This window comes from Leucopleurus acutus (assembly GCF_964270905.1).
Source record: "Leucopleurus acutus genome assembly, chromosome: X".
Lineage (NCBI taxonomy): Eukaryota > Metazoa > Chordata > Mammalia > Artiodactyla > Delphinidae > Leucopleurus > Leucopleurus acutus.
Genome location: NC_139148.1, coordinates 93555845 through 93572928, shown reverse-complemented (window position 1 = coordinate 93572928; position 17084 = coordinate 93555845). Strand labels below are relative to the sequence as shown.

The 17084-nt window shown below is 49.3% G+C and overlaps 1 protein-coding gene across 1 annotated transcript in view; it reads right to left on the bottom strand.

The window, feature by feature from the left end:
• The window catches only part of FRMPD3 (FERM and PDZ domain containing 3), a gene marked incomplete at both ends in the record, with an annotated part of 44198 nt that extends 27354 nt beyond the window's left edge, over positions 1-16844 (bottom strand). The window contains 7 exons of the mRNA XM_082864625.1: positions 3282-3461; positions 5294-5383; positions 7420-7546; positions 7879-8015; positions 11449-11568; positions 13254-13385; positions 16740-16844. Coding sequence (XP_082720751.1) covers positions 3282-3461; positions 5294-5383; positions 7420-7546; positions 7879-8015; positions 11449-11568; positions 13254-13385; positions 16740-16844 — 891 coding nt within the window. The remainder of the gene's footprint in view (positions 1-3281; positions 3462-5293; positions 5384-7419; positions 7547-7878; positions 8016-11448; positions 11569-13253; positions 13386-16739) is intronic.
• Between the last annotated feature and the right edge of the window lie 240 nt (positions 16845-17084).

Sequence of the window (17084 nt, the reverse complement as noted above, 5' to 3'; positions counted from 1 at the left end):
CCAGCAGGGGTAAAAATCAAATCAAAGGCAGGCAAGCAAAGAGACTGGATAGGTTTTCTTAGAAACCTTCAGAAGCAACATTTTATTTTAAATAGAATTTTAATGATCATGACGTCTAATGTAATGCTTGTCCCGACAGAAAGCACGAGAGCAATAAGGCTCAAACACGAGAAGAGGAGACACACTGGACTGCAAGAGATCCCTTGGGACTTTCCTTTGATGGTTTACTTTCCCCCCTTACGGGCTCCTGTGGTAATGGGGTATGGTAGTGGCCCAGAGCTGTCTCATTCCCAGACTGTGCTGTCTCCTGAAGAAAGATATTTGCATACTACCTCACGTTTGCCCCGCTAAGAGCAAGTAAGCTGAGTGAAAACTGTAACTAAATATGCCCAGGCCATCTTCAAATGGAAAAGGAGAAAAGGAGAATGGAGTTGGAGGCATGGCCAGCCCTGAGAAGGTACAGCAGGCATTAATTTGACATGCTCTAGCCCCATCTCCTTCCTGGGGTGCCCTGGGAGCTCAAACGCAGCCAGCACTTTGGGATGCCAGCTAGGGAGGGGACTGGCTTTGGGGTAGCCTTACCTCATGCTAGCATCCCTGAATCCAGGGGCCTGGAGGAGTAAGTGTACAAGATGACGGTCCTTGAGTCCCAGGGGACCGGTACCTTTGAGTTCTTGCCTCCACAGCACTCACTCAGCAAAGTGCAACCTTCTCGTAGCCCCCTCCATGCACCAACACGATGTCCTGTTTATCCTGCGATGTAGGCTCTCACCTCTTCACCCACCCACGATTTGGACCGTCCGTGTGCTGCGTGCGCAGCACTGTCGTTCAGTGCACTCAGGATATAGGCAGCAGGCAGTAAGGGTTACGTATGACTTATGCTTTGTGTGTGCAAGACAGGAATGTGTAAGGGGACACGCACGCACTCTTAGTGATTCTACGTTCCATCCTCACTCTTTCTTTTCCATTACCACTGCTATTCCTCCAGCTCAGGCCCTGCCCTTGTCACTTCACACCTGCACTAGCACTACGATCCCCTCCCCGCCTCCCTGGCTTGGCACTAGCCTTGCAGACATCCATCTGGTACACTGGTCCCAGTCAGCTTCCATCCTGTCACTCCTCTCTTCAAGGGCCCACAGTGGATTCCCACTAGGATTCTCAATTCCTCGGACTGGCCTTCGAAGCTTTTCACCAGCTTCTTCTGCCCACTGCCAATCTCTCTCCAATCTCTTTTCTCGTTATTCTCCTCTCCAGTCAAGCAACTATGCTTATCGACCTGCACATATGGCTTACTTATTTCTGTGCTTACTCTCTTCCTGTGAACACATCCCACTTCTCCCTGCTAATCCATGCCTATCACTTCAAGATCCAGCTTCAAATACCCTCTTGTGGGAAGCCAGTTCTGGTTAACCCCTTCCTCTTCTTTTGTTCCATGTTCCACACCACACTTACCTACAAAATTTTACTTCATATGAACTTCTCCTCATTGCTGTTTTGCTTCGGCAAAAATAACAGGTCTCGTTTGTTGACTACTTACTCTGTGTCAGGCAGTGTCCTAAGACGTTTTACCTACATTTTCTCATTTAATCCTGAACGATAACCTATGGAGGAAGGCACTCCATTTTGCAGTTGAGGAAATCAGGGTTCACAGAAGTTAAGACACCTTTTCAAGGCCACACAGCTAGGAAGTGGTAGAGCTGGGATTTGAACCTGGTCTGTCTGATTCCAGAACTCCATACATGTTCCAATGTGGTGTGATTAAGGCAGGTCATGTGCCTTTGTGAGTCTCCCCACTAAGAGCGAGACCCCTCCTGGGCAGCATTCATGTCCACAACTGTGGCCAGATCACTCCTAGAAATGAGAATAGTGTTCCTCACTCAGGCAACATCCACTGACCCTGCTTGGGCTGGTTCCTCCCAGAGCTTTGGACCCAGAGGTCAGTGGTTCTCAAACCTGGCTGTACTACAGAATCACCTGGGAAGTGAAAAAGAAATAAATCCTGACGCTCAGGCTGTACCCTGACCAATTAAATCACAATCTCTGGGAGTAGGGTCCAATCATCTGTATTTTTTAAAAGCTCTCAAGGAAATTCTATTGTGTAGCCAACATTGAGAATCACTCGTAGAACATAGGAGACTTGGTTGGAAAGGTGTTTCTCAGTTTTAAAACCTTTTTATTTCTCAGGAAGCCATATCTCCCCTGCATGTCTTGTCTTTCCTCCCACGCTTCCCTACCTGTCCGTTTGGCCTTTTACCCAGCAACATCTGAGGAGGGCAGCAATCATTGGTTGAGGAAGTGGCCACAAGCCAATGAAATATCAGCTCCGGGCAGGTTCCTAAACCAATGGGAAGCCTGTGAATCACAGGTGGAAAACTTAACATATTAAAGCTTCCTGGGTTTCACAAAGACACAAATAAATAATTTGCTCTTTTAGAAAGAGCAAACGTTCCACCTGTTAATCTGCTAACAATATCTCCCCCCGGGAAATCCTTTAAGAAAGGAAACTTGCACCTCCTCTAAGAGCATCCGCCAGCTGGCAGGCAGGCCTTCCGCCACCCACACTGGTCACTGGGTGTTGAAACAGGAGAGCCATGGAGGAGGCGGCTGACCACGGCTGTCAGACTCTGCACAGGCGACAGCTGCTTGCCAGTCTGAACGAGCTGATCTATGGGAAAGGTTCTAAGATTCGAGAAGAGCTGGACCCTGGGAGGTGAAATGGGGACGAGGTTCTGCCTGCTCCCTGTCTCCCCAGGCCCCCTTGGTTCTGTCCACATACTCAGACACCCTCTCATCCATGGATCCAAGTGTGCACGCCTACGGCAGAGCTCCCTAACTGGCATGCACATATCCCTTCAGCCTCGGGGGCAGCCAGGCGGGGCCTGGGGTGGCCAGAGTCCCCGGGGCTGGTCCATTCAACCCAGTGTCCTGCACGAATATAATTTTCTCTGTGTGCTGTGACACGAGAAAGATTGGGAAGCAATGGCCTGGGAGGTAGCTCCAAGTTCCCCAATCCCCCTGCCCACTGCTGAAAACCTGTCACAGGTTAATCAGACACTTTCTACCCTCTCCTAGCACCGCCTGATCTTAATATGGGGTCAAGACAGTGTCCCAGAGGGTTGAGAACAGAAAGAAAGATGAGCCCCCAAAGGCCCAGGGTCTGAACCACTTCAGAATCACTGAACCTCACCTAATGGGTTGACACTCTGTTTCTCAAGTTTACTTCTTCCTCTGTTCCCAAGGCCTGTTCCTGGGAAGAAGTAGCCCCTCGAAGCCGCACTTACCTTGGCATCCATGATGCTGGTCTCCACCCGGGCCACGCCCTGGTTCTCCCGGAACAGCTGGATCTTGCTGATCTTGCTGAACTCGGACAGCACAGTGGTGAGGTTGGTTTTGAGGTCAATAACATGGCTGATGCCGTGACGGGGTCCCACTAGGAGGGTGGTGGCCGACTGCTTCTCATCCTGGTGCCCCAGCGTGGTGGGCAGCATTCAAAGAAAGAAGGGCAGAGGAAGTGAGGAGAGGAGGCGGGAGGAGGAAACAGAAAACAGGCGTTGGACCGGTTCTGCTGGAAGGTCTGGAAACATCTGGAGCTCAGTGCCAGGGCCAGAGGACAACCTCGAGGGGGAAATGGTCTGGGATGCCCCTGTTCTCAGGCCAGGGCCCCGGATCATCGGTCCAAATGGACACATTAGCCTCAGCAGAAGGGAGAGTGAAGAGGGCAGCAGCAGGGCTCGTTCTAGCAAAATCGTCAAATAGGTGAGGTTTATTTTGGCGCCTTGGAAGCACCCTCTTCCTACCAAGCCCCAGGGATTTTCCATTTGTTGCCTCAGGCCACTCAAGGCTCCCACCTGGTGCTCTGTCTGAACAGGTGGCATCCTGTGTTTGGTCTTTTCCCTCCCTCACCAACAGCCACTTGAACTTGCACTTCTCACCTGGTGCTAAAAGCTGAAGTGACAAAGTAACTCTGCCCAAGGTGTCAAAGGTTGACTGGGCGCTTAATGACTGGAGGAGTGGAGGGGGACCTCCCTCCCTAAGAAGATATTTGCCCTTTAATAGGCATTACAGCAGTCTTACCCCAGAGGAATGACCTATAAGAATTTCAGCACTGGGCTTTCCGTGATCCTCAAATCCCAGTATGTAAGTGGCCACCTCTGCGCCTGATGGACTGGATTCCCTTAAGTGGTCGTGACAGGCTCCTTGACGCCATCAAGCCTGAGCCCTCTGCCGGCCCATTCCCTGGCATTAGCATCATTCCCGAGGAACCTATTCCATCTGCTCTAGACGCTTCGGTAAGCGGCTTTCCATCAGTTGCCCCACGAGCATGACAGCGTGTTCCCCAGAGCGTGACAAGCACCTGGATCCAGTCAGCAAGATGATTTGAATTTCCTTTCACGGAGGCTCACTAGGGTAAACTAGCCTGGGGCACAGTCTTAGGGGGACCACTTGTGCCCCGCTGGAGAGGAGCGTTGCGATAGTGAAGGCCCTGGCAGGGAGGGGGGACGTCTGGGCTAGGGGATTGAGGGAATATGGGTAAGAGCAATGAAACAGGGCAGGGGTCGGCAAACTCTGGCCCACAGGCCAAATCCAGCCCTCTGCCAGTTTTTGTCCAGCTCACGGACTAAGAATGGTTTTATACATTTTTAAATGCTTGGAAAAAATTCAAAAGAACCGTATTTTGTGACATGTGAAAATCACATGAAATTCACATTTCAGTGTCCCGTAAACAAAGAGATATTGGAACACAGCCAGGCCCATGTGTCTATGCGTTGTCGACGGCTGCTTTCCTGCTGCAACGGCAGGGCTGAGTAGTTGCGACAGGGATCTTCATGGCCTGCCGGCCAGGCCTAAACTATTCACTTATCTGGCCCTTTATAAAAAAAGTTTGCTAACCTCTGAAATTGAGAAAAGGGGGCACAAAAGAGCCTAGAGGGATACTGTAAACAAATATAGCCTCCTACTTTACATTTTATCTTTTCTTTTTGTCCGTATCGCGAGGCTTGCGGGATCTTAATTCCCAAACCAGGGATCGAACCCAGGCCCTGGGCAGTAACAGCGTGGAGTCCTAGTCACTGGACCGCCGGGGAATTCCTGAAATTTTTTATTTTATTTTTTTGCCTCCTACTTTCACCATTTTACCCGAGGCGGGACCAGAGCACCACGGGAGGGAAGAGGGAGAAGAAGGAGGAAGAGGACAGAGCATGCCACCTGAAAGATCTAATGGAGTCTCTCCTGTCCCCCCAGCCAAGGACAAGCGCCCCCGAAGGGTTCCCTCCCCCTCGCTGCCCTCACTGACCAGGCCCACAGTGTTGAACAAAACGCCCGTGAACGTCGGAAGTTCATTCAGAATTCGAAGATACTGGAGTTTGGCCTGAATCGCAGAGCCCTGTGGAAACAACCGACTCAGAAATATGAGAAACTTGAGGTGCACAGGAAAAGCAAACCCATGTTCGCAGGAAGGAGGGTCAACAGCTTAGGACAGGCACTAGTCAGACCAGTCAGAAAGCCCCACTGTGGGACGCTCGGGAGAACCACAGGAAGGTTCCAGTTCGGACAGCTCTTGCCAGACTCTAGCATCCCATCTCCCTTCCTAAACCCTCCTCCTATCCCCCGATCTTCATTCCTGAAGAATCCAGCTTACTCATTTTGTTCCTCGGTTAATTTCGACGCCTTTCCCCAACTCCAACACCCCACGACATCTATACCTCTCTCCTGAGATCCCTGATGGCCACTAGGTACTGGCCCTCCCCAACTGGGGGTCGCACTCAGTACCTTTATCCTGAGCACCTCTAAGTCCCGAGCCTGCTCTTCCTCTGGCAGAAAAGTCTCCATCAGTGGTACCCGCATCCCCCGGGCACTTGAGCCAGAAACCTGTGAGTCACACTGGACTCTTCCCTCAGCCTCTCACCTGAGGGCCACCAGTCACCAGATCATCTTGATTCTACCTCCTGAGTCCCTCTCCACCCTACCCATCCCTCTTCTCTAGCCCCGTGGTCATTGCCTGGATGTCCCCCACTTGCATCACGGTGGCAGCCGGGTTACCTTCAGTACTAACACTCCTTTCCCTCCATCCCTCCACATTTTCAGTTAGAGGGAACAGCCTAAAACATAATCACACCACTGGCCGCTTAAAGCCTTCAGTGGCTCCATGCTGCCTACAGGGTGAAGGATGACCCCTTTCCACGGCACACGAGGCCCTCCGTGAACAGGTTCCTGCCAACCTCTTTGGCCTCCTCTCTTGCCCGCACCCCACTCAGGCAGCTTCCTTGAACCCTCCGCACTGGTTTCTGCTGATCTCTTTGGATCTCCCTGCCTGGGAAAGTCTTCCTCCCCGCAACTCATCTAGACAAACTTCTATCTGTCCTTTAAGACCCAACTCTGGCATCAAATGCACCGATTCCTGGCCTTTTCCATCTCCTCCAGGCTGGGCTGGCTGCTGTTCCTCCGCGCTTCCAGGGCACCTGCACTGGTCGCACTGTGTTGTGACTGCCTCTTGTTTCCCCACCAGCCTGTGCCTGACTTGAGGGCAGAGACCGGGCCTTCTTCATCTTTGTATCTCCAGCCCAAGCACTGGGGGTGGGGGGCGCTCAGAAAAAGTGTTTGCTGAGGAGATGGTTGGGAGCCCTGAAGCTCTCAGCTGGGAAGAAAACAATCTGATTAAATATGCACAGCAAAGTAGGAATGGCTTAACTCTCTCGGGGGAAATCTGCATCTTAAAAGAGAAGCTAGTTGGTAATGCAGGGAATCTGGCATGGGTGGAATATAAGGGGGCAACTGTGTCCACTGTCTCCATCTGCATGTGGATTCTGGTGCCCCTCACCACCCGCCTGCCTCCTAGGCAAGCAGACTGAGCCTTGCAAGCCTGAGAAGGGCCTGCGGGGTTGGGAAGGCAGGGAGTGGGAAAGCTCGGGAGAGCACAGCAGTGACCTGAGTCCTCCACCCGCCACCCGGCGACCCATTCTCCAGGTCAGGCCTTGCCCCATGGGGCTGGGCTTTTATCTCCCAGAATTCCCTGTACCAGGGCTGATGAATTAGAAAGCTGATGAGGGACAGAGCAGTTGTTTCCACGGGAAACATGTCTCCCCAGGGTCCAGTGCTGTCCACACCACAAGTGCTTCATCAGCACTGACTAAATGGGTGGAACGACCCAAGAATATTCTCCTCCTGCACCTTTGTCCCTTTGCTTTGAGGACCCTGGGCTCTCCCAGTTACTTGCCACTGAGCAGTCTCTGGGGGTGTCTCAGGCTTGGGGAAAACCCCTCTCCACAATCATGCCCCATATCTGGCCAAGCTAGATGTGTATCCAAGTCAAAAACAGTGGGGGAGGGTTCCCCAGAAGACCACACCTGCTGGGAAAGCACACAGGAGTCCCCCATGGCCACTAGTGCCCGAGCAGGGTGCCCGGTGGCCTACTCTGGATACCTTGGTGCTGCTGGAAGGATGTGTTTGGTGCGCCTTCAGCTGCTGAGAGAGAGATTTCCGGAGGTTCTTCTCTTTGATGCCCTGTAGGAGGGAGGGGGGAAGAAAGGGTTCCAGGCCCCACTCCTTCCTAAAAGCAGAAGAAAAGTAAGAAATTAGAGAGACAAGGTGAGACAGAGAAAGCAAAATGGTAAGACAGAAACTAGCTGAAATCTGAGACAGAGATGGAGGAATGGAGATTAGGAGAGAGAGACAGAGGGGCTGGAGGCAGGCGAGTAACATTGGCCACAGTTCTCTAGTAGAAGCTGTAGCCCAAGGGCATCCTGGTCTAGGTGTGAGGAATTCCAATTCTCACTCCCATCCCAGGCCCACATTCCTAAAACGCAGAGCACAGCTCAACCACTGCACCTTCTCCCTACACAGCTATTTGCCCCCATCCGGAAGGGCCCTGGCGCAACTCACTCCACATTCTTGAGTGAGATCTTCTGACTAGGTCGAGTAGCTGAGACAGTGATATAGATGTGGAGGGCAGCAAGGCCCAAAAGCATCTCTGGCTTGGGGTCCATTCCAAAGCGTTCTCGGATGACATCGTTCCGACTCTGTGAGAGAGGGCAGTCCAAACCCGTCAGTTAAAGGAGACGTTCCCTCCCCACCCCCCACCCCACCCCCACGGACTCCCTTATATCCTAGAAAAAACTCGTGGTGTAAGTAAGCATCCTAGATCAAGCGGAAGAGGAAGATTCTGCCCTTGGGGAAGAGGTAACAGAGGAACCTCAGGTCTCAGAGACACTATTTGCTTCATTCAGCGGATACTGGACAGCCCCCTTCTCAGTGACTGGTACACACAATGGCAAGGCACAAATGGTCAGAACATCTAGGGCGCTGCAAAAGTGAGACATGGCAACACTCCCTTTCTTTCCTCCTGTTACAAGAGACCTTTCTGCCTTTTCTCTGGGGCCTATACTCACCGCCCCCCAGCCCCAGCCATCAGAGGCTCCTCTACCAACTCAGATGGGAACAAAGGAAGGAGACATTGGGAGGGATTCTCTACAGGTCTCTGGCCCAGAAGCCCACAGTGAGAGATGGATTGCAGGGATGGGGCAGATATTCTTTCCTTGGGGTCTGCAGATCAAAGCAGTGATGAGTCAGTCTTCCCTATGCTATCCTAAAAAGGGTCTCCTGGAACTACTGGCCAAAGGTATGACAGCCCCCAAACCCTGAAGGTCAGAATCCCAGCTATCAAGGATTCAGCCTTGGTTAGACCAGTTGCCCATTGTGCTGAGGTGAAACCAGGATGAGCTAAGAGACTAGAGAGCCACAGTGGTATCACTACAGCACAGGAGAGAGTGTAAAAGGAATACTCCATCAGTGATCATCTATGCAGAAAATCCAATGGAATCTACAAAAAAAAAAACTACTAGAACTAATGAGTTAGCAAGGTTGCAGGATATAAGATCAATATACAAAACCAAATGTATTTCTACATGCTTGCAACAATCAGAAATTAAAGTTAAAATCAAAACCATTTACAATAGCATCAAAAAACGGAATAATTAAGGATAAATCTGTCAAAACATGTGAAAGACCTGTACATTGAAAAGTAGAAAACACTGCTGAGAAAAATTAGAGAAGACCTAAATAGATATATATTGTGTTCATGGGTTGGAAGACTCAAACCAATGTATAGATTCAACACAATCTCAATCAGAATCACGGCAGGTTTTTGGTAGAAATTAACAAACTAATTCTAAAACTCACATAGAAATGCAAAGGACCTAGAATGGCCAAAACAACTTTGAAAAAGAGCAAAGTTGGAGAACAGACACTACCTGATTTTAAGACTTAATATAAAGCTACAGTAATCAAACGAGTGTGATGTTGGCATAAAGATAGACACATAGATCAATGGAATAGAATGGAGAGCTCAGTAATGACCCACACACATACAGGCAACTGATTTTTCACAAAGGCACAAAGGCAACTAAATGGAGAAAGGATGGTCTTTTCAATCAATGGTGCTGGAACAATTGGATATCCATATGGAAAAAAGAAGAACTTTGGTCAATACTTTGTACCACATATAAAAGTTAACTCAAAATGGACCACAGACTTAAATGTAGAACCTAAAATGATAACACTTCTAGAAAAAACTAAGAGCAAAATCTTTGTGACCTTGGATTAGGCAAAGACTTCTTAGATATGACATCATAAGCACAAGCCATAAAAGAACAAATTGACAAATTGGACTTCATCAGAATTCAAACTTCTGCTCTGTGAAAGACACTCTTTGGAGACTGAAAAGACAAGTTAGAGACTGGGAGAAAATAATTGCAAATAACATACAAATGACTTGTATCCAGAATACACAAATAACTCTCAAAACTCCATAATAAGTAAACAAACAAACCCAATTTAAAAAGTGGGCAAAAGATTTGAATAGACACGTCACCAAAAAAGCTGTATGATGACAAGGAGGCACACGAAAAGGTGTTCAACATCATTAGTCATTAGGGAAATGCAAATGAAAACCAGAATGAGATACCCCTGCATGCTATTAGAATGACGGAAACTTAAAAAATACGGCTAACACCAAGTGCTGGTGAGGATGTGGAGAAACTGGGACTCTAACACACGGCTGCTGCTTACATAAAATGGTACAGCCACCTTGGAAAACAGCACTGGAGTTTCTTCAAGAAATTAAAGAAAGATAGATCTACTGTATGAATCAAGCCATTCCATTCTTAGGTATTTACCCAAGAGAAAAGAAAGCATATGTCATACAAAGACTTGTACGTGAATGTTCATAGAAGTTTTATTTGTAGTAGCCAAAACATGGAGACAACCCAAATGTCCATCAGCAGGTGAACTGTAAACAAATTTTTGTACATCCATACGATAGAACGCTACTCAACGATGAAAAGGAATGAACTACTGATACACACAACAACATGGGTGGACCTCAAAACCATTATGCTGAGTGAAAGAAGTGAGATCAAAATAAGTGTTCACACCGTATGATTTCATTTGTATAAAACTGTAGAAAACGCAAAGTAATCTGCAGTGACAGAAAGCAGGTCGGTGGCTGCCTGCAGATGGGAGTATGAATTACAAAGGAGACTGGGGAGGCTTTTGGGGGTGTTGGATGTGTTTAATATCTTGAGTGCGGTGATGGTTTCGTGGATATAAACATACGTCAAAACTTATCACACTGCCGTTTTAAATACGTGCAGTTTGCCGTGCGTCAATTAGACCTCACTAAAGCTGTTCAGTATAAAAAAGGAAGACAGCTGAACACATCATCACAAAGGGGAGAGAGAGGGTGGACAAGGTCCTGTCACCAAATTCCAAACTATTTGAACTAAACATCCATCTCTGCACCCAGCAAACATCCACTCATCTTTCAAGGCTAACAGCACGCATGCATCACTTCCTCTGTGAAGCCTGCATCGTGCCCCTCCCAGGGAGAGTTGGCAAATTGCTTCCTGAGTGCCCCTACTGACATTGTACCCTGCCATCCTCATGGTGCGTGCCTGTCACACTGCCTTTATTTGTGCACATATCTGCCTATGAGCTCTAGCGATCTAGGATAGTTCTTTGACCACCTTGATTGTCAGCACCTAGCACAGGGCCTGGCCCAGAGGAAGTGCTCAGCAAACGTTTCTGGATGGACTGAACTGGGAACCATCTCCTTAGTGGAGCTCGGGATTGGGGATTGGGACCTCCTGTTACTCAAATGCACTTGTTAAACCAGGGTATGCTGTGAAGATGCCAGAGTTACTGGGGTTGCTTCCTCCTGAAAACTGATAAGATCTGTCTAGACAAACAGACAAGACTTGGAGCCAGAGCCAGCTCAGGTTGCCAGGCCAACCAACTTGACCATGGCCTACAGCGGTAGCAGAAAATAAGAGAGCCTTCAGAGCTACCTGAAGGTTGGAAAAACTTACATAGCGACTTCATTGTGATGGCAGAACAGCCTGCCAGCTTGTTTGTCCATTGGTCTGTCTGTCTGTGTATCCCCAAGCCAGACTCTACCTGGATGTAGAGGTACTCGAAAGCAGCAGGATCCCGACGCAGCAGCTCCACCGGGTCTTTGGGAAAGAAACTTATCCGGAAGAGGCATTTCATTCCATGATAGTGTGTCCGCTGCACTACCTGAATCCCAGGGGTGAGAGGTGGGAGGAAAAGAGAGCTGGGATCAGTGGCTGGGTGCCAGGAGTCAGCTCGGCGGCTCTTCAAGGCGGGGCCTGGCTGATTCCAATTACCACTGGGGAAAGTGATGAGGACTTAAGTCTTTTCTGCCCTTCTGACCCAAAGTGACTAGAGTTTTCGAACCACTTATCCACGACTTGGCCTTTATCAACAACCTAAGGCCCAGGACATGAGGTAGGAAGCAAGGGCTCCTGGCAACTTCTCTGACCCTTCTTGCTGTGGGGCTAATGCCTTTGCCTTGCAGAGGGGCTCAGCCTCAAGCAAAGGAAGTTGCTTATGAGAAAGCAAATCAAAGACTTAAAATCCCATTTGGAGGTGTAGCTGAAACAAGTTGGCAATATCCCAGTAACTGCTGAAGCTGGGATAGGTAATGAGGGTTCATTATCCAATTCCTTCTACTTTGGTGTATATTTGAGATTTTTTTGTAATAAAAATGCTTAAAAATCCCATTTGGAACAAGAGACCAGTTGGATCCACAAGGCCCCTCGAGGGGTGGGGGGGCGCTTAGGCCTCCCTCCAGGCAGGACACCCACCTTTCCTTCACAGGTGGGAACCTGTGAGTCTCTGAACTGCATCTGGCTGAGAGCTAAACTTGAAGAATTCTTCTTTCCTAAATCCTTTCATTTTTGCGTGTCTGATTTCAGCTTTTGTTTCGCTTCCTTCAGACATTTCTTCCCAGCCGTCCCTCTCCAACTCCTTCCCTCCCTCCCTGGGAATATATTTTTTTTAAAGCAACTGAGAAATTATTTATTTATTTGGCCGCGGCACGCGGCATGTGGGATCTTAGTTCCCTGACCGGGGATTGAACCCCTGTCCCCTGTATTGGAGGCGCGGAGTCTCAACCACTGGACCACCAGGGAAGGAAGTCCCCACTCCCTGGGAACACTGATTGGCCCTGGTTGCCTCTCTTGCTCTCCACGGTGCATCACCACTGGTAAAATACTATCGAGCAATCCTGGATTTCCTTGGCCTTTTTCCAGAGGCTGGGAAGATAAGACACTTTCTCCTCCTCTACTTTGGAACTTGACACGGGTGACATGCTGTCCATGCTTGGTCGCACCCAGCCCGTTCCCAGCCCACACGTGTCCTAGCCTCAGAGGTCTCACTAGACTCCACTCGCTCATCCTTCCATGTTACAGCCTTCACCCTGAAGGTAAAGTTTCCCCTCGCAGGAGGAAAAGTCTAGCAGGACCTCCAGGAGACAGTGGAGTTGACACTGCTCAATTCAGTCTTGCACGCGGTAAATCACCATCCCATGCTTTCCCCACTAGTGACCGCCAAGACTAACAACTGTCATGCCTTTCTTAGGTCACAAGAGACATTTTACAGAGTTTCTTTTTGGCTGTGCTGTGTGGCTTGTGGGATCTTAGTCCCCTGACCAGGGATTGAACCCGGGCCCCTGGCAGTGAAAGCACAGAGTCCTAACCACTGGACCTCCAGGGAATTCCCAAGAGACATTTGAAAAGGCCTCTGTGGGTGGGTCATAAAGATCTTGATTGAGAATTGGGACTTCTGGGAGCTGGTTGAGCATATCATGATGACTTTTCCAGAAGGAGAGTACCTGGTGGCCTCTTCTCTACTAAAGGCCATCTGCAAAGCTATCAGGCCAGGACAAAGGAGTTACTTACATAAGCCAGGGGCTGCTTGTCCTGGAGAAGCAGGAACTTGTGGTTCTGTTCTGGCCCGGCATATTCAAGGACAAGGGCAAAGTGCTCGATGTACCTCAGGGAAAGCCGGTCCTGTAATGTCACCATGACATCCTGTGGAAGACAAAAGAGCCTTGAGAGAGAGATCCCTTCCAGCTCTAAGATACTCTAAGCAGGACAGGACCCAAAATGGGAGACGGGGACTGAACATCCAGAAAGATAGTCCTGGGGAGAAGGCTGACGCTGGGAAAGTGGGCCAGACAGAGACACTGGCCTTTATGGTAGCCCAGGCATGGTGCTCCAGGATGAGGAGAATGACCCAGGAGTGCTGTTCAGAGGCCTGGGCCCTGGGGAACACCACAGGTGCAGGGGGTGGAGGGAGGTGTTTCTGAACTTGGCCAGGCCAGGCATATGGCAAAAGAAGGTCATGGCCCTTCCTCCCCCTCTCTCTCCTTTCATTCAACAAATTGTCTCCTGAGTGTGTCCTAAGTGCCAGGCACTGTGTTGGTTCTCCCCTCAGCTTCTCCCATAAGTCAGAACGTTCACTCTGGTTTGTCCGGCAACTTAGGAATTAACAAAAGCCAAAGCCACAATTACATGATTAAAAAGTAGACGATTTCTTATTACTCAGCCATAAAAAGAAACGAAATTGAGCTATTTGTAATGAGGTGGATAGACCTAGAGTCTGTCATACAGAGTGAAGTAAGTCAGAAAGAAAAAGACAAATACCGTATGCTAACACATATATATGGAATTTAAGGAAAAAAATGTCATGAAAAACCTAGGGGTAAAGCAGGAATAAAGACGCAGACCTCCTAGAGAACGGACTTGAGGTTATGGGGAGGGGGAAGGGTGAGCTGTGACAGGGCGAGAGAGAGTCATGGGCATATACACACTAACAAACGTAGTAAGGTAGATAGCTAGTGGGAAGCAGCCGCATGGCACAGGGATATTGGCTCGGTGCTTTGTGACAGCCTGGAGGGGTGGGATAGGGAGGGTGGGAGGGAGGGAGACGCAACAGGGAAGACATATGGGAACATATGTTTATGTGTGACTGATTCACTTTGTTATAAAGCAGAAACTAACACACCATTGTAAAGCAATTATACCCCAATAAAGATGTTAAAAAAAAAAAAAAAAAGACCTGCATACCACAAAAAAAAAAAAAAAAAAAAAAGTAGACGATTTCTGGATTCATAACCTAAATTGAATGACTGGAGTTACTGGCAAAATGTTCATCTTTGATTTAGCTGGCTTTGAGAGACGATCAATTTAGCAACTTGAAAAATGCATCCACGCAGAGGAACAATGTCATGTGTTTTATGTACAGTCATGAATTTGACTACTTCTGCACTCTGCTCCACTGTCCTACTCTTGATATTAGGGTGTCTGGAAGCAGATCCATGGGGGCTGCCCACATGTCAGTTTTGAGACTTCTACCATCTATTTGCTGTGGCTTCAGCATACACTGGCCTCCAGCGTGTGTGTTCGTAGAATCGGCATCGCTCAGCCCCCGAAGGCCGGAAAGAAGCAGGCTTGGGAATGCGAAGCTCCCTTCCAGCCAGGGTTGCCAAACAAGCCCCTCAGCGAACATTGACAGCTGTTTAGCTATTCAAATGTTAGGCTGGAAATTGGTGGGTACTTGAGAATATCTCTTTGTATTATCCAAGTAGTCACAGAGGCGCCAGTGTTGCTGAAGTGCTGGCAGGGAGAGATGAGATTTTCTCTGCAGTTCGGCTGCTTTGGGACTGTGGACGGCCAAGCTGGTGATTGCCAACCGGTGTTACAAGTCTAACAGCTCCCATGCCAGGCTGTCAATTCACCCAGGTACCTCTCTGGGACAAGAGGCCTGGCAGCCTGTCCAAGTTCCAATGAACAGCCAGTGCACCCTCCCTGAAGTCATGGTAAGGTCACAAGCCAGGGGACGCTGCTGTCCTGGAAGGCTGGGGCTACCTGGAAGCACTAACGGCGGTGACATTGTGAGGTGGGAGGACGCTCAGAGGAGCCTCCACGGGGAAAGAGAGGAGTAAATGCTCCAGTGTGGAGACAGATCGACAACGGACATACCGGTCCATGATTTAACACAAAGGAGGATTCTGACACAGAGAGATACCCACATCTGGAGGAGGGGAACTTGGACACCCCTGGGTGGCCTAGTTTCAATGTCCCTCCCATAGAGGAAGCCTTCGATAGTCAAGAGACCATTCTGCGGCACCCTAAGGAGTGTGTTTTGGTCCTAAGTCCCCTGGGGGACCCACCCAGGCCTAAGCCTTCCTAAGAAACTCTCGGTTCAATCAACACGGGTTAGGCCCAGGCTTTTGCAACTCGGGCGCTACTGGCACTTTGGACAGGACAATTCATCATTCGGGGACTGTCCCATTCCTTGCAGGACATTTAGCATCTCTGACCCTGAGATGCCAAATGCCAGTAGCATGCCAAACCATGGGGATGACCCCAAATACCCTCAGACATTCCTAAAAACTACCTGGGAGGGGACAGTGCCAACCCTGGCTGAGAACCGCTGGCAAGGCCAATTCTGAACACCTGATAACTCCTCTTAGGGAAAGTTTCCTGGCCCAGGGCTTGCTTTATTTATAGGGTTGTCTTAGCCCCAGCGGGGGCACCTCAGGACATTCGTGGGCCAAGGTGGGTTTTCTGGGCAGGCAGCACTGATTGCATGGAAACATTCATTCTGGGGATGGCATTCTCTTTCTGGAGAGAATCCAGAAGAAGCAGGAGCAGATATTTCTATCCCAGAGCAGAGCTGAACCTGAGGGTTAATGGTACATCGCCTCTCCTCCTCAGGACTAAGGGAATAACTACAACTTCTAGATGCCTGGCTGAGCCGTTAAGAATCAGAGCTCATTAACTGCTCTTCCTGGGAAAGGAATAGCCAAAGGGACTGTTGGTGGACTTTTCAAATCTTGGTTCAGTGCTTAAGAGCTGGTTGGTATTTAAAAAGCCAGCCATGGCTGAGCTAATCTCCTGAGAGATGGTTTGTTGATTTCTGTGTGCAAACTTGCGTAGGTGTTATTGTATCAATTTAAATCACTTTTGCTTTATAAATGCTTTAATGATCTTCATACTCCTTAGCTCCTAAGCACTCCTTGAAGGACGCAGTGTAACATGGACACGAAACAGTTAGCAGATGTGTGCACACATGCATGCATACACACATGCATGTACGTGTACATGCGTGCACGCACGCACACACATACACACAAACAGTCACTAGCACACAGTGGGGCATTCAACTTTCCCTCACCACAGTCATCCGAGGACTGTATGTTTTTGCAACAGGGTGCTCCCAGAAGCAGGAGTTCAAAGACCAAGACCACCTTGCTCTGGTAGCAAGCGGCTTGGTGCAGACTCAGAGGAACCCAAGGACCAGCAGGGGTGTGTGCTCCAGAGGAGAGCACCTCCTAAGAGAGGACAACACCAATCCGGGAGAGGAGACCCTGTGGGTACCTTAACAGTGGTCCGGCCATCAAACGTGAACGACTTGATCTGCCCATTTTCTAAGAAAACCTTCAGGACATTGGGGATGAGGAGAAGAGCTTCTTTCTTCATCATCTTCTGTGAACAGGCAGGGAAAGGACAAGGAGGGGGACTCATTTAGAAGGAGGAGGGAAGCCAGAGGAGGGGCGTGGAAAGGAAGAGAAAGGAGTGAGTGAAGGAGACAGGGAACCAAAGGTATGGAAGGACAGAGATACAGAGGAAAGAACCCATCAATGATAATGTTAACGTGGAGACCAGAACCGAATTCTCCAAGAAGACACTGGGCCATATCCAAAGCTCACCCTTCATTCGATG